The 26,252-nt window shown below is 42.8% G+C and overlaps 1 protein-coding gene and 1 pseudogene across 4 annotated transcripts; both read left to right on the top strand.

The window, feature by feature from the left end:
* Positions 1-871: 871 nt before the first annotated feature.
* On the top strand, positions 872-1,002 carry LOC114763910 (uncharacterized; annotated as a pseudogene).
* Positions 1,003-13,087: 12,085 nt separating this feature from the next.
* Positions 13,088-25,545, top strand: ppm1ab (protein phosphatase, Mg2+/Mn2+ dependent, 1Ab). 4 transcript variants are annotated; one of them, XM_029002991.1, is made up of 6 exons: positions 13,088-13,279; positions 14,275-15,167; positions 15,444-15,561; positions 19,029-19,143; positions 20,228-20,285; positions 21,655-25,545. In XM_029002991.1, the coding sequence occupies exons 2-6, from the start codon at positions 14,298-14,300 to the stop codon at positions 21,682-21,684; spliced, it is 1,191 nt and encodes a 396-aa protein (XP_028858824.1). In that variant the 5' UTR covers positions 13,088-13,279; positions 14,275-14,297; the 3' UTR covers positions 21,685-25,545. The 4 variants fall into 4 exon arrangements, with proteins under 4 accessions (XP_028858824.1, XP_028858821.1, XP_028858823.1 ...); XM_029002988.1 differs by having other exon boundaries at positions 14,272-15,167; XM_029002990.1 differs by lacking the exon at positions 13,088-13,279 and adding an exon at positions 13,333-13,439 and having other exon boundaries at positions 14,272-15,167.
* Positions 25,546-26,252: the final 707 nt, after the last annotated feature.

The following is a 26,252-nucleotide window of genomic DNA, read 5'->3' as shown; positions in this document are numbered from 1 at the left end:
ATCTTATCAGCCACAATATAAAAGTGATTTTAAATCTGAGCTGATTCATCTTATGCTTTGAGAACAGTTCTGAACCATCTCAACTCTACAAGATCTGTATGGTATATGATATAGCAAGAGTGAAAGTGAAAGTCATTGTGATTAACTGCAACACAGCACACGGTGACATAAAGAAATGTGTCCTCTGCTTTTAACCATCACCCAGTCGGCAGGTGCCCGGGGAGCAGTGTGTGGAAACGGTGCTTTGTTTAGTGGCACCTCAGTGGCAACTTGGCGGATTGGGATTTGGCGATCTTCCGATTACGGGGCCGCTTCCGTATCCACTAGGCCACCACTGCACACCACAGAGTAGGTGCAGATGCTTCAAGTCTGGTAATATGTTGGGACTTGTTTTTCCAGGTTGCCACACAGATGCTCGATTGGATTTAGATCTGGGGAACTTTAACTCGCTATCATGTTCATATATATGCCATTTACGTTTAGGATGTAGTATTTTAACTCCACCCACTGATGGACAGCGGCAGAGGGAAAAAATAAATATATATATACACACACACACACACACACACACACACACACATCATATATATATGATTCCACTGGCAGAATAATTTTTAATAGAATATCAATTACACAGAATATAATTATTCTGATTATTCACAAATGGGTTTTCATTTGCAATTGCATGTATCTGTGCATACACAGAAACATGTTAGATTACATTTACTATGAATTCATGAGGAAGACACATGCCAGTCCTAACCACATGCAAGCTTCGATATTTCAGCATTTTGCCAAAGAGTGCATACTTCTGAGTACCAACCTGTTTTGTTTAAAGAGGAACGGCAGATCTTTACATAATCTAGGTGCAGAACTTACCTGGCAGGGGAGATACCGTGATCAAGAAGGCGGTTCACCCAGGGCGAGGCTCAGCCATTGCACTCCGGCTGTGCTGACCCATTTTTACATTTACATTTTACATTTACATTTACAGCATTTATCAGACGCCCTTATCCAGAGCGACTTACAATCAGTATTACAGGGACAGTCTCCCTGGAGCAATTTAGGGTTAAGTGTCTTGCTCAGGGACACAATGGTAGTAAGTGGGATTCGAACCCGGGTCTTCTGGTTCATAGGCGAGTGTGTTACCCACTAGGCTACTACCACCCCCTGCGATATCCCGGGGCAGTGGTGGCCTAGCGGTTAAGGAAGCGGCCCCGTAATCAGAAGGTTGCCGGTTCGAATCCCGATCCGCTAAGGTGCCACTGAGGTGCCACTGAGCAAAGCACCGTCCCCACACACTGCTCCCCGGGCGCTGGTCATGGCTGCCCACTGCTCACTCAGGGTGATGGGTTAAATGCAGAGGACAAATTTCACTGTGTGCACTGTGTGCTGTGCTGCTGTGTATCACATGTGACAATCACTTCACTTTAAATGTGGGAATCTCGACTACATAATTCCTGGTAGTGGGGGACTGCGTTCGCGCTCTCCCCTGACTTCTGAGGCAGTGGTGGCCTAGCGGGTAAGGAAGCGGCCCCGTAATCAGAAGGTTGCCGGTTCGAATCCCGATCCACCAAGGTGCAACTGAGGTACAACTGAGCAAAGCACCGTCCCCACACACTGCTCCCCGGGCGCCTGTCATGGCTGCCAACTGCTCACCAAGGGTGATGGGTTAAATACAGAGCACAAATTTCACTGTGTGCAGCGTGTGCTGTTCTGCTGTGTATCACAAGTAACAGTCACTTTCACAGGGAAACACATTATTAAGTGGAGAAATGTGAAAAAGCCGTTTAAGGACAGTAGCTGCCCACCACGGCTGATGTTTGGAGGGTCTGTGCTACCCTCGTTGTCACAAGCCTGCTTCTGAAAGAATATGACACAAAAGGGCAACTTACATACAGGCGGCCCTGTCAGGGGATCGTTTCATGGCATAGAAATAACCATGCACTGTAAAAACGGTGGGGGGTTGCTTGCACACATGCCTAGATGCTTTAAGGCAGAGGCGGAGTGAGTTGATATCTCTCCGTCCCTTCGGTGCACTTAGCAAATGCAACAGATTACAAGTGTGCAGTAGCATGCCCCATAGCAGCGCACTCTTATTAAACCTTGTTAAAGCGCCGTGTGGCATGTTTTACATTTTTTTTTTTGTCTAATGTTGGATTTCGACTTGATGGCAAATCCATTTCTGTAGGTCAACAAACAGTGTAATTGCTACATAAGTAGCTGACGGGGGAAAAAAAGGCTCCCAGCAGAAGAAGTAATTACAGATGGTCTTTGTCCATCTCAGGTACGAAGCCATTTGTGTGTTTATTGCTTCTTGCCGACTGCTGTGCTCCGTGTCATCGATTGCCTAGATGCTTTTTCCCATTCGTGCAGAGGCAGAGCCACTCCATGGCGGTACATTTCTGGTCTTAAGCAGAAATAAATATATGAAGGAACAGTTTCTGAAATGGAAACAAAAAAAAACAGAAGTCAGTGTGACGCCGTGCCTTTAATAGGTTTTTGGTGTTTGTGAGGTGAATTAGGTGGATTGGTGACTCTGCATTGTTCGTAACATTGTGCGTATATATCAGCGTTCCGGGATGGGCTCGACCTTGAGTGAGCTACTAAGTAACTATGTGTTCAAGTGATTAGCTGTCACATGTGACACACCCCAGAACGGCACCCGGTGGACAAAGTGAAATGTGGTCCCCCGAGGGAGCAGTGGGCGGCTGGTACCTTGTTCAAGGGGACCTCAGTGGCACCTTGGCAGTCAAGGATTTGCACCCGCAATCTTTTGATCATGGGTCCACTTCCGTACCCGCTAAAAGCCACCACTGACCCTTTCAGTGAACGGGAGGAGACTAAGCCTTTCGAAAAACACACCACATTATAACATTTCTGTTAATTCAATGTTAAATCTTGGCTTGCCCGTTTAAGGTGATGAGCATATAACGGGCATGGAAACCATCATCTGAATGTCAAATGCCCCCAAATGTCCAATATCACTGGCAGTGCTTGGCTTTTAAAGGAGAACGATCCTCTGGGCCTCGACACATTGCGACGCTCAATAGGCGGCCACCGATGTAGGAAAAGGGTGAGCTGCCCTGGTTTAATGCTCAGTGGTGCTTCCCTGTAAGTACACAATGTCAGCTCTCCTCTCACCACGAAGTGACTTTGATGTACCCCTTTCAGGGCTGGCCATTGGCAAGGGACTTCTTAAAGATCAAGGTCTTCCTTTTGCATCAGCAGCTAAAGAAATAAAGTGAGACGGTCGAGATTTCACAATATCACAGATTAAAGCTGCGCATGAAAAAATATACTTTTGTACAAGGCACACACATTCACAATCACGTTGCCATGCATCTAACACCAATATAGAGCCACCATACACACACACACAAATCCTGAAAAGGCCATTCTTTTTCGGAAATGACTAATCTCATTTTTTAAGTCCAAATTTTCTTCACGTATCCCTTGCGACTCATGGCCCAATGGGAAAAGCACGAGGAAGTGATGGAAAGCAGACGAGATGAGCCTTCCTCCCCCTCCTCCCCAGCTTCCGAGGAAAGATTTGCTTGTATTCTTTGGTAATAGCAGCAGTTTGCCCGTGCAATCGCGCCTTTGTTCGGCGCTGCCTCAAACCGCACCGGCTCTACTGAAAGTGCCTGTCATTTTGGCGCATTTTCAAACCCAGAGCACTTATCCCAAACAACACTCTGGCGAGTCCTGTTTCTTTACGCGCCGCATGCCGCTTTGAAATCCGAAATCTCCCTTCATCCAAAATATTATTTGGACGGGAGACTGCGTTATGGGCACGGCGTGTGTGCGCACGTGGCAGCTTTTCAGTGTGTGTTGAGTCCGTATGCTTTACACTATCTCTCTCACGTACTAAACATTAACCATGCAGTCATTTCATCTAAAAAAAAAAAAAAAAAAAAAAAGAAAGAATAATAATAAAATCCCCGTTAAGGCCGGTTGCAGCTGCTGGCCATTCTGCTGGGTCAAGTGGGAGCACAGCAAGTGGATAATCCTGCTTTAGCACACCTCTCCTGGGAGCAGACGCTAATCCCCCGCCACTCATATACATCTGTAATCTGAAATGGGCTCCAAATGGATCACCGGAGGCATCCTGACAGGGCCAGATGACAAGCGTGGTGTCTCGGTGTCAGAGGACTGCCACTCCGGGCCAATTTGCCCGTCCATTTCTATTGCAATGGGTCGCTCAACGCTGCTCATGTAAAGGCCCGAATAAGGTATATATTTTTTTGTATATTTACATATGGGCTCAAGGAATGAAGTAAATGTAATAAAATCTAATCATTTTACAGTATAAAATAGATTGAAGTAGATTAATGTGCCAAAGTCAATGACGAGCTTCATTTTTGTGAATAGCATGATTTAATAAATGTATAAATAAATAAACTTTTTAAAGTGCCATGTGTTGTACATCTTCGAAAAAGAATGAAATAAAACCCGCTGCTAAAGCACTTTTACTGCAGCCATGTCGTTTTTCCACCAGAGGGCCTCGTGAGATAACCATGGTAATGTTTAGACCATGAATGTGTCATAAATAACATCATTTGGTCAGGAAATACTACGCATTGGAAATACAATTAACTCTCGATCTTATGAATATTATTTGCATATCATGCTGTTTATCCTTTACCCTATATTTAACAAAAATCCCAAAATCATTTTGTGACATTGCCACAATGCCAGATTAAGTTTGAACACAACGTGGAGATTATGACTCAAACTCTGTCCTCAGAAGGACACTTAAAGTCCAGGGACTTAAATTCCGGTATTGCTTGCCGTACAGGTTATGACACTTGGAAAAGCAATTTCTTCTGCATCACGGCTCTGCTACAGTCCCATACAAATGTAACACACACACAGTCACTTCATTTGCATTAAAACCCCTCTTGCACTAACCAGGCTTAATGACTGAGTGCACATGCATTTCGCTACATTAGTGCAAATGAGCCGCCGACGGAATCCCAGATGAGCCCCCGTGATTCGCTCAGAGCCAGGCTCATGCGCCCTCAGAGGGCCAATATCCTTAGCCGAAGGCCAATCAAGCGAGGGGCTACAATTTATTCATGTATGCATGCCTGCACATGCGAGGTAGGGCCGCATATGTGTATACATTCATGCCCTACACCTATTGTCCTCCCCCCCGTCCACCCCACGCTTTACATGCCATTTGCATAAGACGCATGGACTGTTCATTAGAAGCAGGGGGCCTGTCTCCCAGTCCGTGCCCGGGTGTGTGTTTGCCCAATGAATAGATCATGATCTGTTTAATAGGATGGAATGTGACAGGTCATGTTTATATCCGCCCGCCACTGGAAACCAGCGAGAAGGAGAGCAGGGGGGAAGGGAGGGATGGGGGACGAGACATATGAATCGGAAAATACAAACTTGCGCCGCGCTCTCTGCAGAGCTCCTGGTTTTCTGGCCAGTGGGTGTACACGGAAATCAGCATCTCCAGCGCACTTCACTCTGAACAGAAGCCAACTGAAGTGCAACCACAAATCCTTGATATAGAAACTAGGCACTAAATCACCGAACAGCTGTGTGAGTGGCAACACAGATGCCGCGTTGCGCCGCTTTAATCCGGCAAATGAGAAACAGATCCGTTTCTCATTCCACTCGGTGGACCCGTTCCGTGTGATTATTCCATGCTGTCAATGCATCTTGAGTTGAGTGACGGAGAAACAAAGCGTGTGCCGTGCTGACGGTGTCAACGGTGCACAGGTATGAGCTGCGGCCTGAGGGCGGCTCGCCACGCTGGAGGACGCTGACAGGCAGGTCAGAAAGCCGAGTGTCACAACAAAAGTGCCCTCGTCTCAGCCTTGCCCAAGGACCATTTGGACATGACCTGTCTGAAACAATAACAACGCCATGCAACATTTACTCTCATTTGGGCCAAGTGAGTCACATTCTCCCCGGCTCTCCCAAATAAAGCTTCGGAAAAGCCTGGAATCCTTGATGGCTTTGACATCATCCACATGGCTTTTCGTGTCCACAGTTTAAGAGTATTCCATTCATTAATTGTCATGAATACCCCCATCTACAACAAATCATCATAAAAGTCATTGTAAGGTTGGCAATTACTATGTGGCAATCAAGCAAGGTTATAATTATTATTACATAGACAAACCGTGACCTTTCTCTCAATAATGTGATCCGGTCATAATGTCAGGCAGTTTAAACTAAGTAAACATGACCAAAAAGTGACTGATTGGCAAGCAAACTAAAGGCAAAACGAAATGAAGTTTGTAAGGTCAAATCTTTGTCTTATAAATTGGTGCACTTTAATATTTTGGTGCACTTAAAAATTTGTATTACTATTGCTTGCTAGAAACTGAAGCCATAATGCTGCATAACATCTGAACAGATGAAGAGGTGTTCTCACAAAAAGACACTTCTACAGTGTAACACTGTAATTGACATTTGGGACAGATTATGAGCAGATAACATATTTAAGTAAAAAAGTAAAAATAATAATAATAATAAAAAAAATCCAAATACAAATTAAACAGCATGAAAAAAAAAAGAAAACTAAAAATTCTTCAGCTATAGTATATTTTGTGTCTGTGGATGAAAATAAATGGTTTGATGCATTTGATGCATAGTCTTACTGCAATGCATAGTCATACTACACAGTCATACTTCAGGGAGTGCAGAATTATTAGGGAAGTTGTTTTTTTGAGGAATAATTTTATTATTGAACAACAACCATGTTCTCAATGAACCCAAAAAACTTTTTAGCTATTTTAGGGGGATATCTGTGTGTGCAGGTGACTGTTACTGTGCATAATTATTAGGCAACTTAACAAAAAACAAATATATACCCATTTCAATTATTTATTTTTACCAGTGAAACCAATATAACATCTCCACACTCACAAATATACATTTCTGACATTCAAAAACAAATCAGTGACCAATATAGCCACCTTTCTTTGCAAGGACACTCAAAAGCCTGCCATCCATGGATTCTGTCAGTGTTTTGATCTGTTCACCATCAACATTGCGTGCAGCAGCAACCACAGCCTCCCAGACACTGTTCAGAGAGGTGTACTGTTTTCCCTCCTTGTAAATCTCACATTTGATGATGGACCACAGGTTCTCAATGGGGTTCAGATCAGGTGAACAAGGAGGCCATGTCATTAGTTTTTCTTCTTTTATACCCTTTCTTGCCAGCCACGCTGTGGAGTACTTGGACGCATGTGATGGAGCATTGTCCTGCATGAAAATCATGTTTTTCTTGAAGGATGCAGACTTCTTCCTGTACCACTGCTTGAAGAAGGTATCTTCCAGAAACTGGCAGTAGGACTGGGAGTTGAGCTTGACTCCATCCTCAACCCGAAAAGGCCCCACAAGCTCATCTTTGATGATATCAGCCCAAACCAGTACTCCACCTCCACCTTGCTGGCGTCTGAGTCGGACTGGAGCTCTCTGCCCTTTACCAATCCAGCCACGGGCCCATCCATCTGGCCCATCAAGACTCACTCTCATTTCATCAGTCCATAAAACCTTAGAAAAAAACAGTCTTGAGATATTTCTTGGCCCAGTCTTGACGTTTCAGCTTGTGTGTCTTGTTCAGTGGTGGTCGTCTTTCAGCCTTTCTTACCTTGGCCATGTCTCTGAGTATTGCACACCTTGTGCTTTTGGGCACTCCAGTGATGTTGCAGCTCTGAAATATGGCCAAACTGGTGGCAAGTGGCATGGGCAGTTATTTTGTGCCTTGGTTTTTCCACACGCTTTTTCCACACGCTTTTGACTATTTTGAATGAAACGCTTGATTGTTCGATGATCACGCTTCAGAAGCTTTGCAATTTTAAGAGTGCTGCATTCCTCTGCAAGATATCTCACTATTTTTGACTTTTCTGAGCCTGTCAAGTCCTTCTTTTGACCCATTTTGCCAAAGGAAAGGAAGTTGCCTAATAATTATTCACACCTGCTATAGGGTGTTGATGTCATTAGACCACACCCCTTCTCATTACAGAGATGCACATCACCTAATATGCTTAATTGGTAGTAGGCTTTCAAGCCTATACAGCTTGGAGTAAGACAACATGCATGAAGAGGATGATGTGGACAAAATACTCATTTGCCTAATAATTCTGCACTCCCTGTACAAATGAAACATTCTTATGTGTATTCTGAAACCTTATTATGTGTATTATATATATATATATATATATATATATATATATATATACACACACACACACTCACACACACACACGTCAATACACACACACACACACACACACACACACACACACACACACACACACACACACACACACACACATATATGTAAAAAACACTACTCATCTTCTTGGTTTTGTTTTAGCATTTCTTTGAGTGCACACTGAATTCCAGGAATTCATACACTGCATAGTAACTATGGGAGTGCACTGTCATATATGCCACTGAAAGAGAATGACAGACTTCCGAATCACAGAATATGAGCCCCCGTCATCATGTCAGAAGTTAAGGGGCGCTTGGAATGATTGCTGTGATTGTTCGGTCCTCACCTTCCCCCCTTTTTCATCTTGTGTTGAATAAGAATGCACTGGTCACAGAGGTTTTTTGTTTTCTTATTTATTTCGGCCTTTAATAATGCTGCTCATTTCCCAGCAATGCGCATGGCCTCACAACAACCGGCCTTTTACTGCATGTTTCTCTAATAAGCGAATGGAAGCACATGGTCATTTACTTTCTCCGACAGACCAGGGAAAAAAAAAAAAAAAATCTGCTCCTTTCTCAATTCGCAGTAAACACCAGGGGGGAGAGAGGAAGAAGTGAGGGCAAATCCACCCCCCCACAAAACCAAAAAAAAAAACAATGCAAAAGTAAGAAATCAACATTAGCATCTAATCAGATGCGTCATTTTAAGGCAAACAAACATCACGGACGAGAAGGCGAAATTATTCCTTCCGGTCTCCGACCGCTCAATTCTCTGGACGAGCGGTGGCTGAAAAACAACAATCATTTTAAAGACGTCTGCTAATACAACAAAAGATAACCCCCCCTGAGATTAGATGGAAGATTAATGTACAGTATTCAATCTTTACAAGCCGTAAACCTCCTCCTCCTCCTCCTTCGTCCCCATAGGGCATGTCATAACAATAAAAAAAAAAAACTGTTGTTGTTGTCATTTCCTTAGAAGCCGAACAAAATGAACATCGTGGTCTGGTATTATGGCTACAAGGGGATATAACCCATCTGATAATTTTGATTCTTATCCTCTCATAATTTCCCAGAGTCCTTTTCTGTACCCTTAATTCCAACGAGGGATTATGGGCCAGAAAGACGCTCAGGATTATCAATAGTGACAATGGTTTAAAAAAAGGAGAAGAATGAAAAATTATTAATAATAATAAAAAAAAATAAAAAAAGACACAAATCCTCTGGGCTTATTTTTCATTGTTTCCCTCGGTTCTTCAAACTGAAGCAGGACCGGTGGCACGGAGGTTCAAGATGACGGATGTTGCGTTCTGCATATTATTCATGTTTTCCCTCTTCGGGAGAGAAATCGCAGACCTCTTCGCCCTCTCCTTCCAATACGGGGCAAATTCAGAAACGTTAATTTCTTCGCGTTTGAATGCCGCCCTTACATGATGGAGAGCTCGCGGCCCTACAGAAAACAATCTGTATCCTTGAGAAGTCACCGTGGAGGCCATTAACACGAGCTCTGTAAGAGGGGAGGAAATTACACAGGCCCATCTCAGGCGAACGCGGGCATCCTCAATACGTCCATTGATTATCCTCCGCTGCCCTGCTAGGTTACCAAAGAGATCGTTCAGCTGAGAGAGGGAGACATGAACTGGCCTGGCCTCGCACCGAAGCCATTATGAGCAACAAGTGGAGGCGCTGCAAGTGAGCGACGCCATGGACCCTCTTGCTCTCCCTGTCCCTTGTTCTCTCCAGCAACCGAACAGAATGGACACTTTACTCGTGCGGTAAAAGACCGTATTTATATGGTGTCTCGAAAGAGAAAGGTCACACCTCATTTAGATGATCTACTTTTCAGTCTACAATGCTGAGGCAGAGATTGAGATGAGATAAGAGGCCGATAATTGTAGACAATATTTAAAATGGAGTCGGCAGGTACACGTTAGCGTTATAGTAGGAGTCGTATCAGATGCTGTTCATGATTACTTGCTTCTGCGGCTCTCTTCGTAATTGTCACGCCGGAGGTGTGGGAGAAGAACCATGGATGCAAGGGGAATGCAGGAAACAGGGAACAGGGTTTTTTTGGGCAACAAATGAGTCAACAACGTGAAAAAAGTCTTCCACCACGCCTTCGCGCTGACGGAGGTTCCCTTGGGCTTGTAACCCGCTCGTAACCCAGGTCACTGCAGACTGTTCAGTTCCTGAATGACAAAGGGAACAGACCAGTATATGGAGCACATGAGGAACGCGATGGAGAACAGTTCTGTAGACTCCAGATCATGGGAGCGGATGGTCCTGACACTTGTTATGTCCAGAGTTCTAACTGATACAACATCACCCTGAGCTTATGTTCGCTGTACTGGCTACCCACCAAATTTAACAAATTCCTACTCTTGATCTATAAAGCTCTAAATGGTCTGGCCCCGCAGTACCTGAGTGAACGTACTTACTTGTACCCAGTGTACAAAAGGTCACAGTCGGGAGCAGATGGGTTATGGAACAGTTTGCCGGTCAGTGTTTGGGGTTTCGGACACAGTCTCCCTGTTTAAATCTAAACTAAAAAAAAACACATCTGTTCAGTCTGGACTTCTGTTAAAATCCCAAACACAATGTCAGTTATTAAGTGCACTTTATTACAGTCACCTAGTCAAGCACAGACAGTGTTCAATTCACCTTAGTTAGGCTGTCCTAGTTAGGGTGCCGGGCCCACTATTACACAAATGTCCCATCATAACCGTGTATTTCTGTACCAGTCTGCTGCTGCATCTGTTTGTTCTCTCCGGGGCACTGACTCAAGCACGCAGACCACCTCCGGAGTCCAATGAAGAGACCACCAGAGCAATGGCAATGAACTGCTGACAAGAAGACCCAGCATGAAACGAGCCCGAGTGTCACCACAGACTCCACCACTGTAACAACTAAAGCTTCAGGGATCTTCAAATGGATCATTATAATGGACACTCAGTGTACACCATAACACTGGACTAAAACCTACTCTGCACTGTCCAGTACCTCCAAACATGGTGCTCTATACTGCATTTTGGACTTGGACAAATCATTACCAACCCTGCAATGACACCAACTGCAGACTCACTCTACCCTGGAAGGTCATCCCTCCTTCCCAAGGTTTCTTCCTTTCTTTTCTTCTCTCTCCTAGAATTTTTTTCAGTGGAGTTTTTCCTTGTAAGCAGAAGGGTCAAGTGTGGGGGGAGGTGTAAAGGTGTAGGGCCTGTCAAAGCCCATTGAGACATGCTGTATGTATGGGCTATATAAGAAATAAATGTTGTTGTTGTGTATCTGTACACCCCATGGGCTTTATAGTTATATGGTATTGTGCTTTCTGATATAGATGATTTGAGAGAAGATGAGATTCTTTGTGTCTATATAAAACCGTAGTGAAAAGCGTAGTATTGTAAGATTTGGTGTAATAATGTAACAGAATTTTCTTTATTTTCACGTCTTCATCTCAGCATTGTATGGTATTCTCTTGTTCTCCAAAAGGTTTCCGAAATGCAGCACAATTGTGAAGATGTGTGAGCGATGATGTTAGAGTCCTAGTGTCTTTTGTATTCTGCCACATGATAGTTGCAATAGGTGACACTGAATAACCATGGCAAAGGTAACCACAGGTTTAACAATCCACTTGTTCTGCCATAATGCACTTGGTGTGAAGAGCAACAAGCTACTTACCGTAAGTACAGGCCGCATTATAAAGCACACACTCAAGTCGCCCAGTGGACGGCTCTAATGCAAGACGCTTTTTATTTTCAGCCTCTAGCCCAAGGCAAATAATTTACCTCCCTAATTAGCATGGAAGTGAAGGTATATGTATATCTGGATTTTAATGGTGGTAAAAGTGAACCCTGCAAACAAGTCTGTTTAGAATGGTGCATAGATGGCAGCCCAATTGAATGAAGTATTGTGGCAATATGCATTATGAGGCCTGTCTAATAATTAAGATGGAGTAAAACAATGGTGACTCTGTCCCTGTAGGACATTACAGGAATGGACCAGAGGGTGTAACAATGTAAGGTTAGCTAATAATGTAAAAAGCCTTAAATAGCAATGACACTATTGTATATATTGATTTGAATGTTTATTTCTGACACATATTTGAAGATATTTAGAAAATATTGTTTTCTAAAATAATTAAAAACATTTTTGTGAAAATGACTGTTGTGAAAATGACATATAGTGATGTCTTCTCATGATATACTAATATGCTGTTACCAATTTTAGAGTTAACACAAAGTACACAATATAAAATTACCTTTGTCCAGTTGTTTTGTTTTGATAGAATGCGGAATATGGGCTGCTTAGACATTGCAACAAAATAAACAGTTAATATTTTGTATTTTAATATTAAATTCAGTCCAAAAGCCAGGCTTAGGCACAAAGGCAATATAGAAAAAAAGAAAAACATAAATGAGGCCTTATTGTTTAATAATGCTAATTGGATGATATTTAATTTTTTTTAAATCCGCTTGACGTGCACGTGGCAAAAACAGAAACTGTACCAACTGTTTTTATTATTATTTCTTCCAGGGACATAAATCAAACGGTTAAGGAGTTAACAATTACACGATAAAAGCATCAAAAGGAACGCCGATTGTATCAGGTCCTCAGTTTCTTTGAAACTGATCACATTGACAGGACATAATGGTGATGAGAGATCTATTCCAGATTCTGTTTAATGGGCGATGACGTCACCACGCAGCCTGCACATGCCATTTATTCACAGGAGGGTCTCAAAATTGGCTGTGTCAAATAAGCATGCATGAGTGCATTTGTGCAAATAAATAAGTAGTCAGACATCTGGAAGGGGTGCTGCGTCTCTCGTTCACCAGGATGCAGTTTCCTGACAGATTTCAGCCCGTGGAAGGCGGTCCCCTTCATCACCACTACCACCACCATCATCCTCCTCGTCCTGCTCCCGCCTGTCCCTCAGTGCTCCGTTCCCACCAGTTAGCCAGCTAGCCGACCGCAGCTAGTCCGACTGAGTCTGTCTTCCCCCCCCCTCCTGCTGCTAACGTCTCGCCTCCCTGTCCTCCGTCTCCCTGTTTGTGTTCTCGACGCGCAGCCGACCCGTCAGCCGTGGACTACGGTAGGTGGCGACTACTGTCGACCGCGCGTCTCGTGTCGCTTCCACGACACATATATCCAGCCAGGCTGCAGCAGCCCGCTGCGACTCGAAGGGAGGGACCTGGGGAGAAAAACAGGCCGCCCGGTCGACTCAGAGGAGGTGCTTGCCAGGGCCTTTTCGGGTGGGCAGTGCAGTTTCTGGAGCTAGGCTGCTAAACGGCTACGCAGGCTAGCGACGCGGACGGCTAGCTTTCGTGTCCGTGCCTCGCCACGTTGACGCGGTCGAGTAGTAAGGCACCTTTTTTGGCAACCGCTGAGCAAAAACAAAATCGCCTCGTCCTCCTGAACTCGTCTCACCGCAGGCAGTTCTCGGCTTTTCGGCGAGTCGTGGGACACTGTGTACTAGCTAGCATGCTAGTTAGCTGTTTACGCTAGCCGCTGTAGAGGTTTCGCGGGACAAACGTACATTACAGAAAAAGACTTCGATACGCGTATGTAAAACACGGCGTGCCGTGCTGGAGTACATTTAAAAAAAAATAAAATGAAAATAAAAGAAACCGCGTGGTGTGTGAATGCGACGTCTGCGCTGGTTCTGCCGGGCGAACGCTAAAGGCTAACAGCTAACTGGCAGCACCTGTTTATGTCAGGTGTCGCCGCGCCTCGGAGCTGTCAGGCTGCAAACCCGATCACGAATACACCCCGAAATCACGGCGCGGTCGTGGGGCTTGCGGAGAGGGCGCACGTTGCATTTTCACTCTCTTTTTCTATTGTTGTTGTTGTTGCCGCTGCTCGCGTTGGGTTTCGGTAAAATGGGTGTCGTCGTTTTGGTTTAGGTGGGAATTCAAACTTCAACCATGTGTCAGATATTATAGCGTTTTATTTGGCATTTTCCGAGTATGATGCTTCATGGTTATTATTCGTGTCGTATTCGTGCAAGTTAATTGTACCTTCTTCATTGGTTCATAAGGCTAATTATTAATATTTATTATGGCTTTTTTTTTTATACTTATATAGCAGAGTAGAACACCACCAAGGCAAAAATGGGGGCATTCTTGGATAAACCAAAGATGGAGAAGCATAATGCGCATGGGGAAGGGAACGGCCTGCGCTACGGCCTGAGCAGCATGCAGGGCTGGCGGGTGGAGATGGAGGATGCGCACACCGCCGTCATCGGCCTGCCCCACGGCCTCGGCCAGTGGTCGTTCTTCGCGGTCTACGACGGGCACGCCGGGTCCCAGGTAGCCCGCTACTGCTGCGAGCACCTGCTGGAGCACATCACCAGCAACCCTGACTTCAGGGGGGGCGGGGGGACAGGCGGCGGGGGCAAGGAAGGGGCAGACTGCCTGGAGCCCACGGTCGAGAGCGTGAAGAGCGGCATCCGCACGGGCTTCCTGCAGATCGACGACCACATGCGCACCTTCCTGGAGCGCCGGCACGGCGGCGACCGCAGCGGCTCCACGGCGGTGGGAGTGATGGTCTCGCCGCGGCACTTGTACTTCATCAACTGCGGCGACTCGCGGGCGCTGCTCAGCCGCGGCGGCCGGGTGCACTTCTTCACGCAGGACCACAAGCCCAGCAACCCACTGGAGAGGGAGCGCATCCAGAACGCCGGCGGCTCCGTCATGATCCAGAGGGTCAACGGCTCGCTGGCCGTCTCGCGGGCCCTCGGCGACTTCGACTACAAGTGCGTGCACGGCAAGGGTCCCACGGAGCAGCTGGTCTCGCCCGAGCCGGAGGTGTGTGAGATTGAGCGCTCGGAGGCCGAGGATGAGTTCATGGTGCTGGCCTGCGACGGGATCTGGGACGTCATGGCCAATGACGAGCTGTGCAACTTTGTCCGGTCACGGCTGGAAGTGACCGACAACCTGGAGAGTGTGTGCAATGAAATCGTCGACACCTGTTTGTATAAGGTAAGGTCAGGCAGATAAGTGTTCAGGAAGATAAGATTGCCCTGTGTGTGTGTGTGTGTGTGTGTGTGCTGTAAATGAGAGAGCAATAAAGCTATAATTTTTGTTCAAGATACAGCTGAAATGCGATTGTGGTCTCATGCTCAGCCCAGTACGTTAATTGTCAGAAAACACGGCATCGTGCGCTTCAGCTCTTTGGAGGCCTTGTGAGTCAGATTGTGTTTCTTTTCCGGATAAAGTCCGACCAGCTCACTCGCTCCTTTCTCTCCCCATGAACAGGGAAGTCGGGACAACATGAGCGTGGTACTGGTCTGCTTCCCCGGCGCGCCCAAGATCTCCCCCGAAGCAGTGAAGAGAGAGCAGGAGCTGGATAAGTACCTGCAGACCCGAGTAGAAGGTGGAGCATCTGAAAAGGATAATAAATAGTCTGTTGCAGATGAGTGCAAGCGTTCCCACCTAGTTTGCGAGGAGGCGTTACCCTTGTGCCAAAATAGACACGTCAAACACTGAGAAACTCCACCCACAGAATATCAAATTTGATAGCTCTTGTATCTGCTACGTAGGTTTTTCTCCTTTTTTTTTAATAGCCGCTGTAGGCTTTTTTTTTTTTTATTGCTTAGCCAAACATGTTCCCTACAAGGGGAGAAACCAAGGTCATGTCTCTTGGAAAAGTAACATTTATTTTTTTTTGCTGTTTATTTATTGCAAAATCAGCGTTCACTAAACTCAAGCGTATGCAAGCGGGCTAGAGTGTAGCCAAATTGTCCTCACGCACTGCATTCCGTCTTCGATGGGTGTGTCTCAGGCTTTTTTTTTTCCCGTTTTTTTTAATCTGCTTGTATTAGTTCACAGCACACAGATGGGCTTTGGCTTTGTACAGCAGTCACTTTAGAGGAACGTTTTTAAGTCTGTTGGACCTTGGGGGTTGTCCTGCAAATGCCAGTGAAAGCTGCTATAGAAGTAGAAGAATTATTAGATGAAGGATGGGGTGCGAAGGAAACTAACCAAAAGCAAAGGACCATTTGCATTTTTGAGCTATTTCGCGTTTTTTGTTTTTTTTTGTCCATATGTGCTTTGACGACCACACTGTCGTCACATTAGACCCCGTTTGTTCAAGGATGTCTTGTTCATGTACAGTACAGCATGTGCCACTTGTTTCATTTGCACAGTTTCTTTTTTCTTTTTCATTTTTTGAGTGGGTATATATACTAAAAAAAGAAAAACAAGCAGACACAAATGTCTGGACTGGTTCTGGATGTAAACATGTGTCTGACAGCATGGTATGACGGTAAAACCCCCGCAGTTGCAACAATGGTAGTTCTGGGTTGCCTTGATATTCTTTATTCTGCATGTTTTATATTTGTATTGCGCAGCGCGTTTGCCTTACCCGTCATTTTGCATCACCTAACTTCCAGTTAGTGATGGTAGCACCTGGAACACTCAACCTTAACACTAAAGGACGCAAGTTGTTTTTTTTTTTTTTTTTTTTTTGATAATGATGAGTATGTTGGCATGCACGGTAACTACAGCATGACTTACCCATACATTTCTACCTTATGAGCTGCATGTGATGCAGATTTCTGTTATTGAAGAACAGGGACCCTTTCTGGAGTTGGGTATTGTGCCCGTCCCGCTGGACGTTTTATGTCTTGCCGTAAAATGATTTGTGCCATGCTGTTTTGTCTTGAGATTCAGTATTTCGTGTCTAAGACGAACAGTATTCGAAAGTGTTTACGTTGCCCTTATCATAGTTCTCGCCTCAAACTGACTTGTTTTGTTGGATTTGTCGGTTCTCGTTGACGTTTTTTTTGAGGCGGCAGTCTAAATGAAGCAGGAGACGCTGATCGCGTTGAAGGGAACACCGTCTGTGTCCGTTCAAGTTGATACCGTTTATTTATTTATTTATTTTACAGTTGCTTCCAAGGTCGCTTATTCATTCGTACATTGCACCTATAGAAATATTTCAACTCTGGCTGTGTAGCCATGGCCAAAGCTGGCAAAATTATTATTATTATTTTTTTATTTATTTATTTTTTTGTCTTTTGTGCTTGTTCGTTTGTAGAGCGAACGTGTGTGTTTTTGCCTCTTAAGTGCAGCAACGGTGTGCACCGGGAGGAGGTTTCTTTCTACTGGGTTTTCTTGAAGCATCAGCTCAGCGAATTCCTGGATCACTACTTCACCACAAGGCCATTCGTTCTTAGCAGTCGACCTGGGCAGCCCCTCCTCCTTAATAACCAGCCGTAATGTTTAAAAGTGCACCGAAATGAAGCCAGGGAGCATATTGATGCTGTTTTAGCTATGACTGGTTCTGTCCAAGCTTTTAAATTTGTTAGGGGAAAGCTGACATGAGTGTATGTGTCCTTGTCCTTTTGTAAAACTGCACAGTAAATGCAACCATATTTTGTAGAAACTTCAAACAGGTTGTAGCAAATACACCTTGGCCATAAGGGACCATTGTAGCCTAAAAATTTGCATTAATTAGTAGCGTTCCTGTGCCCTTTTTAAATTTATTTATTTTTATTTTTTTTGGTGGGACGATAACCGGTATTTATTTGTTCACTTTTGACAAGCTTCCTTTTTTAAGGGACCTTTAGTAAAGAACCTCAAAGGCCTTGCCCTTCAATTTGGGCCACGATATTTAGCTACAACTACAAGTAATTCAAGCTCATATTAGTCAGAATTGCATTTTGTGTGTTTTGAGATGTTAACTACTATGCTCTGACAGAGGTATTGTTCTTTGCTGTGTTGAATATGTTTCCCATATTCAGATTTCGATGTTTCACGTTTGACAAGCAACAGCATACACTACCTTATTACGCCATGAAGCCTCTCCCACTTTTTCCAATATATTATAGCATTGTATTGTGCAGTAAACAATCCATGGATGCAACTATAATCAGTTGCAAAGATGCAATATGAGTGCAATTCGGTTTGTTTTGTTTACCATATTATGAATATGGAGCTACTGAAATATGCCCATGCAGTTTTTATTTCATTTGTTGTAAATGAACAGTTCTGTGCAAACGTTGGCCTGCCAAAAAAAAGAAAAAAAAAAAAAAAACAAAAAAACGGATTTATGAAAAACTGTCTGGTTGAACTTCCTGTAAGTATGAATACGGTAGTCAGTCATCATGTTGGTCCGTTGAGTAATGGTTGTTGGAAATGCAAACTGTAGGAGACGTCAGCTATCAATGGACCCAACTGAGTATGATTGATTGACCATTGTTGGTTTAGACATGCGGTTCACGATGTATTAAGGGTCTTGGTATGTCTGTATTACCTCTCAGAAGCTAACTGTGTTATAGTGCTCATTTACCACAATTCCAAGTGTTTCAAATAATACCACCAATTTATTTTTCCATCTTGTTTTCAACGTTAGCGTTCAAATATTAGCAAACTGTAGAGACCAACTTTGTTGTTGTCATTCTCCTTCTTAGATGTTAACAATGACTCAAATAAAGTTATTTACATGAACCTCGTGAGGTCTTGGGCTTTTTTTATTCAAAGGACTAAAGTCCTGCTCCATCAAAACTTAGCTTGAGTACAAATAAATCATGAGTTAGTATGCATGGAGACTAAAGATTGCGCAACACATACAATATGGGCTATCAAAACCCTGAGTTTTACATAATTTGAAAACAAAATAGCGCTCCAATGACACAATTCATTTTTTGATTTAACTCTAGTTCTGTTTGCTCAAGTTTTCTTTTATTAGAATTCTAAACTTTTTATTTTTTTACTTTTTGCATTCTTTCCTTCATAAACGCACATATAGATGTTGTCATATAACATACATATTTTTACAATATTCGTGATTTGTGCAGTACAAACCCCACTTATACGGAAGTCCTTGTGATTCCCCAGAGATCTTTATGATGCAGTGTGAGGACGAGGGCGTTCCAGACTTAGTCCAGGTGATGCGTACTTTAGCGACGGAGAGCATCCCCAATCTCCCACCTGGGGGAGAGCTGGCCAGCAAGTGAGTGTACACACACACACACACACACACACACACACAGCCACAAATATGTCTATGAATGCCTTTTATTAACTTGCTGCTTTTGTTAAATATCGAATGAATGATGTTTGATTGCATTTTAGTTCAATATATTGTTTACACCTTAGTAATGAGATCGGTTCTAGAAATAACCCTGACCTGGCCTTAATTAGCTAGTAAGTGCTTAAGTCTTTTTTTTTTTTAAAGCTCAATACGAAGATACACATTTTCGCTATATAACATGAATACAAGTTCAGTACAACTCAAATAGTTTAAAGTAGCCAATTGTGTTGCCATGTGGTGGTGTGGTAGCTGCGAGCTACTAGGATTGGCTTAAGCTTTAATGGAACTCTCTATATAGTTACAATTTAAAAAGCATATGTTGAACTAGTGTATATACAATTTTTCTTTTTCACAAATTGAAAACCAAATGAAATTAATTATAAATGTGTAACTATGTCCCCTTATGTAGGTTGAAGGCCGGAGTTTGTATGAAGTTAGGCTATTGCAGTAGACGACACATTTTGTAAGGCGCCTAGAAGAATAGTTAATCACATTTGCTACAGAAGCCCAGTTCCTCTTCTATCCCCGTCCCCACCCCACTCTTTCATTCCTGTTGTAAATTATTCATAACACGCTGTTAATTATTAAATTCACTCAGTATGAGCAGACCTTATAAAATCATGCTGTCGCTGTTGCAGAGATTATTATGAGCCGCGGCCGCATGTGAGAATTATGCACCGTGCTGTCATTGGTTGACAGCTCACATTGGCTTGTTTTAGAGCGCTTCAGCAATGTTTTAGACCTTTCAATTACTCAGGTTAGCTGTAAATTTGTTTAGAAGGGATAAAAGGGATAAATAATATCAACAACAACAGCAGCAAAAAAGGCGTAATTCCTCAGTAATATAAATCGTAGGAATAACTGCCAACATTTTTGCAAATGGTATTTGTGCATGGGCTTCCTGCTAATGTGGCTTGTTCTTGTAGTACTAATGGGTTTGTTTGTCTAGAATGGAGTGTCATGTTCGCTCATTAAGACACCATCTTTCCCTGTTGTACCTCAGACGCAGTCTGGTTGAATCTGTGTACAGGAGACTGAACCCTGACCAAAGCGATGATACGGTGAGTATCGCTATGTTCCACTCACAAGTGCTCATATACTTCGAAGGATGAACTTTGACATTTGACCTCGTAATAAGTATTCTGTTTTGCAAGGAATTCTTAATTAAACATGACTTGAAACGCTTGATTGGAGAGTTTAGGAGTAAATGGCCTAGCGGCTAAAGGAACGGACCATAATCAGGAGGTTGCCGGTTCGAATCCTGAACCGCCAAGGTGCCACTGAGCAAAGTACCGTTCACACACACTGCACCCTGGGCACCTGTCATGGCTGCCCACTGCTCACTGAGGGTGATGGTTAAATGCAGAGGACACACTTCATTGTTTGCACCATGTGCTGTCCTCTGTTTCACTATGACAATAACTTCAGTCACTATATGCTCCTTCCCCTCATTTATACTGAGGGATTGGATTGGAATAACACTAATGCGTGCAGCAACATGTTGTGTGTGAGGTGTTTTTACAAATTGGACTTGTGGGTGTTAATCTTCAGTTCAGGAACACCCTTGCTGACTCACTGTGCATCGTAACTCTTCAAATACCATCCATCCAGTCACTTTTCCCTACTGCAAGTTAATGATTTTAACATAGATGAAACCTTCAGTGTAGTAGAGAGTTATCCAGTGATTGCTGATTTGTGAAAACTATTTAAAGGCGCATTATGAAAGACTTGTGGTTTTGATTTGGCATCACAAATCAGCGTTTGGAAGAATGGTGTACTTAAGAGAGAGATTTTTAATGTTTTACCTTTAATGTGTGACTCACAATAAATCTACTTCCATATTCAGGGAAGGTGAGCACACAGCTCAGCACTGTATACAGGCTTTTTTGATCATTTGTGGTCATTTCAGTAGAATAAGGAATAAATATTTATCAAAAGAGGACCTTCTCTAAGATGCAAAAATTTCATAGCTAAAATACATTATGTGGAATGTAACACAGTAATCGTTCCAATTAATTTATTAATATTTAACACACACACTATGGGATGAAACCTAGACTATCTATTCTAAATGTCAATGCCCATGTAAGGAAAATGGACAGAAAAGGAGGACTCGTATGATGAATTCAGATCTCTTTTGTGTCATTTTCAAATGGGGACCCGTCTTTATTTAAATGCACACAGTACCAGGAGACATTTTTGAATGTTAAAAATTGATTGTGATTCATTTTTAGCAAGTAAAATGTGTGATGTATTTTTGATTGGTTGACAGACCTAACTTAAAGGTCCCCTGACATTAATGTGGGTCTGCAAATGAGGAGAGTGCATGCAGACCTTCCAGACTGTAAACGGCCTTTCCCTCCCTCTCTCTCTCTCTCTCTCTCTCTCTCTCCCTCTCTCTCCACCATTCTCTTTTCTTTCTTTGTTAAGGACTCTGCGTCGACGGACGACATGTGGTAAGAGCTCTGCCCATCTGAAACCACAGCTATTTCACCAAGGCCACCTCAAGACCAACACTTCCCCCCGTTCCCACTGCCAGTCCTTCTGCATTTACACGAAACACTGTCAGTTACAAAGAAGGGACAAAGACTTGGGTGGTAGGGAAAAGGAGGACGAGCGGACGGAAAGTCGAGGAGGAAGCGCCTTCCCACCACCCCATCACAACCTGCCAGCGAACTCAGTAACAGGTCCTGTTTTTTTTTTTTTTTTTGGTTTGTTTATTCTTCTACTGCAGGTCTGAAAGAGGGATCTAATTTTTTTTGTTCTTGTTGATGTTAAAAATTATTATTTTGTTGTAATAAATTACAATAGTTTTGCTTGGGTTGGTTTGGTGGCAAAGGAGACAAAGCAAGAATTTTATGTGTATATTTTTTGTGAAGTGCAATTGTCTTTTTCAAAGATCGCCTGTATGTAATGCAGCTTAAGTTTCAGAATTGAAGAAAAAAAAAAAAAAAGAATGAAACGTAATAATGAAAAGAATATGTATGCACTCGCAACCTTTACTTAGTCCAAATGTCTTGAATCCGAGAATGACACCTGATAGTTGAACATAAGACTACTGCTAGCACACTACGCCTTCATTTTTCGGCACATTCGTTTTCAAAAATCAAACAAACATTTGCTTCGCTTTTTGGTGGGCCTGGCGAGACACCTAAATTCAACTAGATTCTTTACTTGTCTATTAAAAGTTTAATTCCTTTATCGGCTAGATATGAAACTTGGAGAACCAGCAGTACCTGGATTGTGCTTTCTTGTACAATTCTCGTTACCACATTTAATTTGAAAAAAAAAAAAAAAAAAATTTATTATTTTGATAGCACTTGCAATTCAGAGTTGCATGAATGTGAATTCACCTGGCCACATGTGATTTCCCACGTAACCCTGAGTCTCTGGATGATCTGTTTCACCAGTAGCCGCTGACTACTGGATGATATTTCTCTCATTATTACATGGGGGTAACTTTTTACTGCTCAATTAGTTGGTTTATACTGGACACAATTGATGAAAACGCTGTAAATTGTCCGTCTGGGTTGCCGTCTTACTCTAGGAAAGCCCACTGAGACGGCAAGGATTAATTATGTAATTAAAAGCACTTTCAGCTTCATGCCAGTTGCTTCGCGTTGGAGTGAAGCTTTCTTCTTCAACCTCAAGTGATTTATGCTATGTTGTAACTCTCAGATTTGTAAGAGCAGGAGGAGGCTAGCGTGGAGTCTGTTGCCCTTGACGTGGAAGGAATGACTCAGGACATTGAAAACTCTGGTTGGTTGTTGGCAAATTCAGTGTAGACTACACATGTTAAACCCCCCCCCCTTTTCTTTTCCCATTTCCAGTAGAAAACATGTGTACGTTCAGAATGACACCTGACTAATTTAAATGACACCTAAGGTTATTTTTCTTTCATTCCAAAACTACACTGTGTTCCTAATTAAACACAGAAATTCACCACTTTTTTTTTTCATAAAGATATTTTTTTCCATTCTGCTAACCATTTATGACCGTCTGCCTGCTTATGAGGCTCATTTGGCCAAATTTCAATTTTGTTAATCAAATACTTGCAGCCCAATTTACTGCAGCCCAAAATACCTTTTTGAGACCACACACAGAACCCGGTTTAGATACTTGCCACATACTCTTGACATTTTTTTGCCTTAACAATGTTATTTAAATTATAATGTTACTGTGTGCGGTTTCTTCAAAATGGATCAGTCTTACTTCAGCCTGCCCTGTTTTGTCACTATGATTTTTTTTTGTTGACATTTCACAGAATTTAATTCACAGGGATTTAATGACATCTGAGGATTTACTTTCGAACATGGATAATAATTTTTTCCACCTCTTCTCCCTCCTGGTAGTCATTGTCAGTTTTTTTTTTTTTTTTTTATAATCACGGGTCATTCAAATCCACACACATTTTTGTTATGTTCTGCCACAAACCATTTTTTTCCCCTGAATAATTATTGTTTGTTTCTTTTTGTTAAAAACACAAGTCTGCATTCTTGTGTAAATTTGATAAGTTGAAAATTGTCCCCTCCAGCTTGTGTGTGGAGGCATTCTTCTGCTATTTTATAACTTTTTTTTTTTTACCCCCATCTTTAATTTATGAAAGGCAGCTCTTGAAAAGGGGCTTTTGTTTCTTATGGAGCAGGACTATATGGCTGCCCCTTCTTTATATGTGGGTATGTCTGCATTTGTAAGAGGCGCTAACGGTGCTGTGCCTGTTCGTAACAGAGATTGTGACCTCGTTGGAGAGCAGTCACTGGCCCGGCCTCTGATGGCAGCAGAAAAAAAAAAGATGTCAGCTACAAAGTTCCTGCAGCCCCCAAAAAACTCACTCACTTATGTGCTGATGTGGCAAGATGGCCGAAAGCGGCCAGATTAGATCCCCGTTCCCCTTCATTTGTCCTCCTTGCTCGCTGTGTCAGTCTTAGTACAGATAGTGAATGTTTGTGACCCCGGATGCCTAATATTTATTGGGGGAAATTTAGAAAATTAATTGCAAACCAATAGGAAAGACTGACCTAACCCAGATTTTGAAATAGAGGGTAGGAATGTTCATTTAGGTTTTTTTTTTTTTGTTACATCACTTTATTGTCTTAGATGTTTCAATCTGGTTTTGTCTCATCAGCGAAAGATAAAATGGGATGTTATTAGGACTTTAAAAGAGTAATATATTTGAACAAGTCAATGTATTTGGGAAAACTGACCACTTGTATGAGGTCTTTCAATCAAAATATATTTGCACTGTTTTTGTGGCCAGTGTTTCTTTGTGGATTGTCTAAAGTAACTTTCTAATGACAGGGCAATCGAGTTGTAAGCCCTGCACTGAAATAATGGCAAATGTGGAAAAAGGTGCGCATGAATCTTTCAGCCCTAAGAGGAACACAACGAAATTTAATAATGCATTTTGAATAATGGTTGAAAATCCTGACTATTTCAAACAACTGTAGATTGAAGAACTGGCATTGCCAGGTTTCATTACAACCCAGCCCAATAATCCAAATGAAATGATCATTCCCACATTAGGCACAAAATTAACATAAATGCAAAGGACGTAGAGGCTTAACCACGTGCCGCTTTGTAGGCCCCTCACTCATAAACTTTTAATTCACTAATAAGCTCACCATTTTGCCTTACGAAACGAATTTTTTTTAACCCCAGCAGCTGCAAGACTGGTTCTGCTCCGCGAAAGTATCCCAGCTTGCTGCGTTGGTCACTGTCATAAGCTACCGCTCTACTATATATATATATAAATATATAAATCTATATAGTGCGTGTGTGATTTCTTCCGATGGGGGGGAATAGAGAGAGAAGTAACTCATTGATCTTTTGATATGCTGAGTTGAAACCGTGAGAAGAATAAAGTTGTGGTTTATCAATGTTAAAGCCCGACCATTTCCCTGTATTTCCTCTTGTACTGGTCTTGCACTCGTTCGACAGAAAATCGCGGGGTGTGGAAAAGTGTAACGCTTTATTAATAGTACGTTGTCCTCCTCCACCTGCTTCTTTCTGTGGTTTGATTTTACACAATGAAAAATGATAATTATATTTTGTATTATGTATTTATCCAAAGAAAAGGCTTGTTTTTTTTCTCTTTTTTTTTGTACATTTGTCCCCTTCAATATCCAACAAAATGTACATTATGTTTGGAGTCAGCTGAACAAATTGCATTCCTTGCTTTGTGAGTTTTGTGAATCGTTGCTTCTTTTTTTTTTGTCTCCTCCCTGTCCCTTTTCACTTCCCTTTTCTCTTTCTATTGCTGATCAGGTTGAAAATGAATTTCTAGTTTGTAAAACTAAATAAAAGGGTTGCTACCGTACCAACTGTCCAGTCTCTCTCTCTTTTTTTTTTTCTCTTCCCTTTTTTTATTTCATTTTTTTTTTGTGGCTCAAGGTCGTCCTCTTCTCTCTCTCGCCCTCCCTCACATCTCAGAATAATGGACTGGGTTAAAGATGGGAGTCTGCTCTGGCAAAGGAGAGTCAAATATTGACGCGGCGAACATATTATTGCACGTTGGCAGCAGTGCCCACGGATTGAAGCCATCAGCCGAATGATTCATCACAAATCAGCGCTGGCGTTCTTGCTTCTGCGGGCTGACATGGATCAAATGAAATTACAGAGACAACCAAAAGCGGGGGGGGCTATGCATCAGTCAAATGGTAGCAGCATTAGTAATGTACTCGCATTACCTTTCTGTTGATATAACTGCATATCCAGCACCAGTTAAAGCCAAAAAAAAAAACAAAAAAAAAAAAGGGTCTTGGCCAACACCATTGACCCTTGAACCGGATTACACACACAAAAACGAGCCTGCCCAAAAAAATCAATAGCTAATGTAGCTGCAGAGCATCTCTACAGCGGCGCACGATGCTGTGTGTACATGGACATTGTAATTGGTCTCTTGGGGCCCGATGCACAGCACACAACTAGAACAATTACGTTCGAAATTGACGCGCCTCGGCCTGTGGACGCATGTAATTGCCTAAACAACAAAGAGGGTCGGTCCCTTATAGGGTTGCACAACTAACCAC

The sequence above is a fragment of the Denticeps clupeoides genome, chromosome 14, assembly GCF_900700375.1.
Source record: "Denticeps clupeoides chromosome 14, fDenClu1.1, whole genome shotgun sequence".
Taxonomy (NCBI): Eukaryota; Metazoa; Chordata; class Actinopteri; order Clupeiformes; family Denticipitidae; genus Denticeps; species Denticeps clupeoides.
This window is presented reverse-complemented; position numbering and strand designations above follow the sequence as displayed.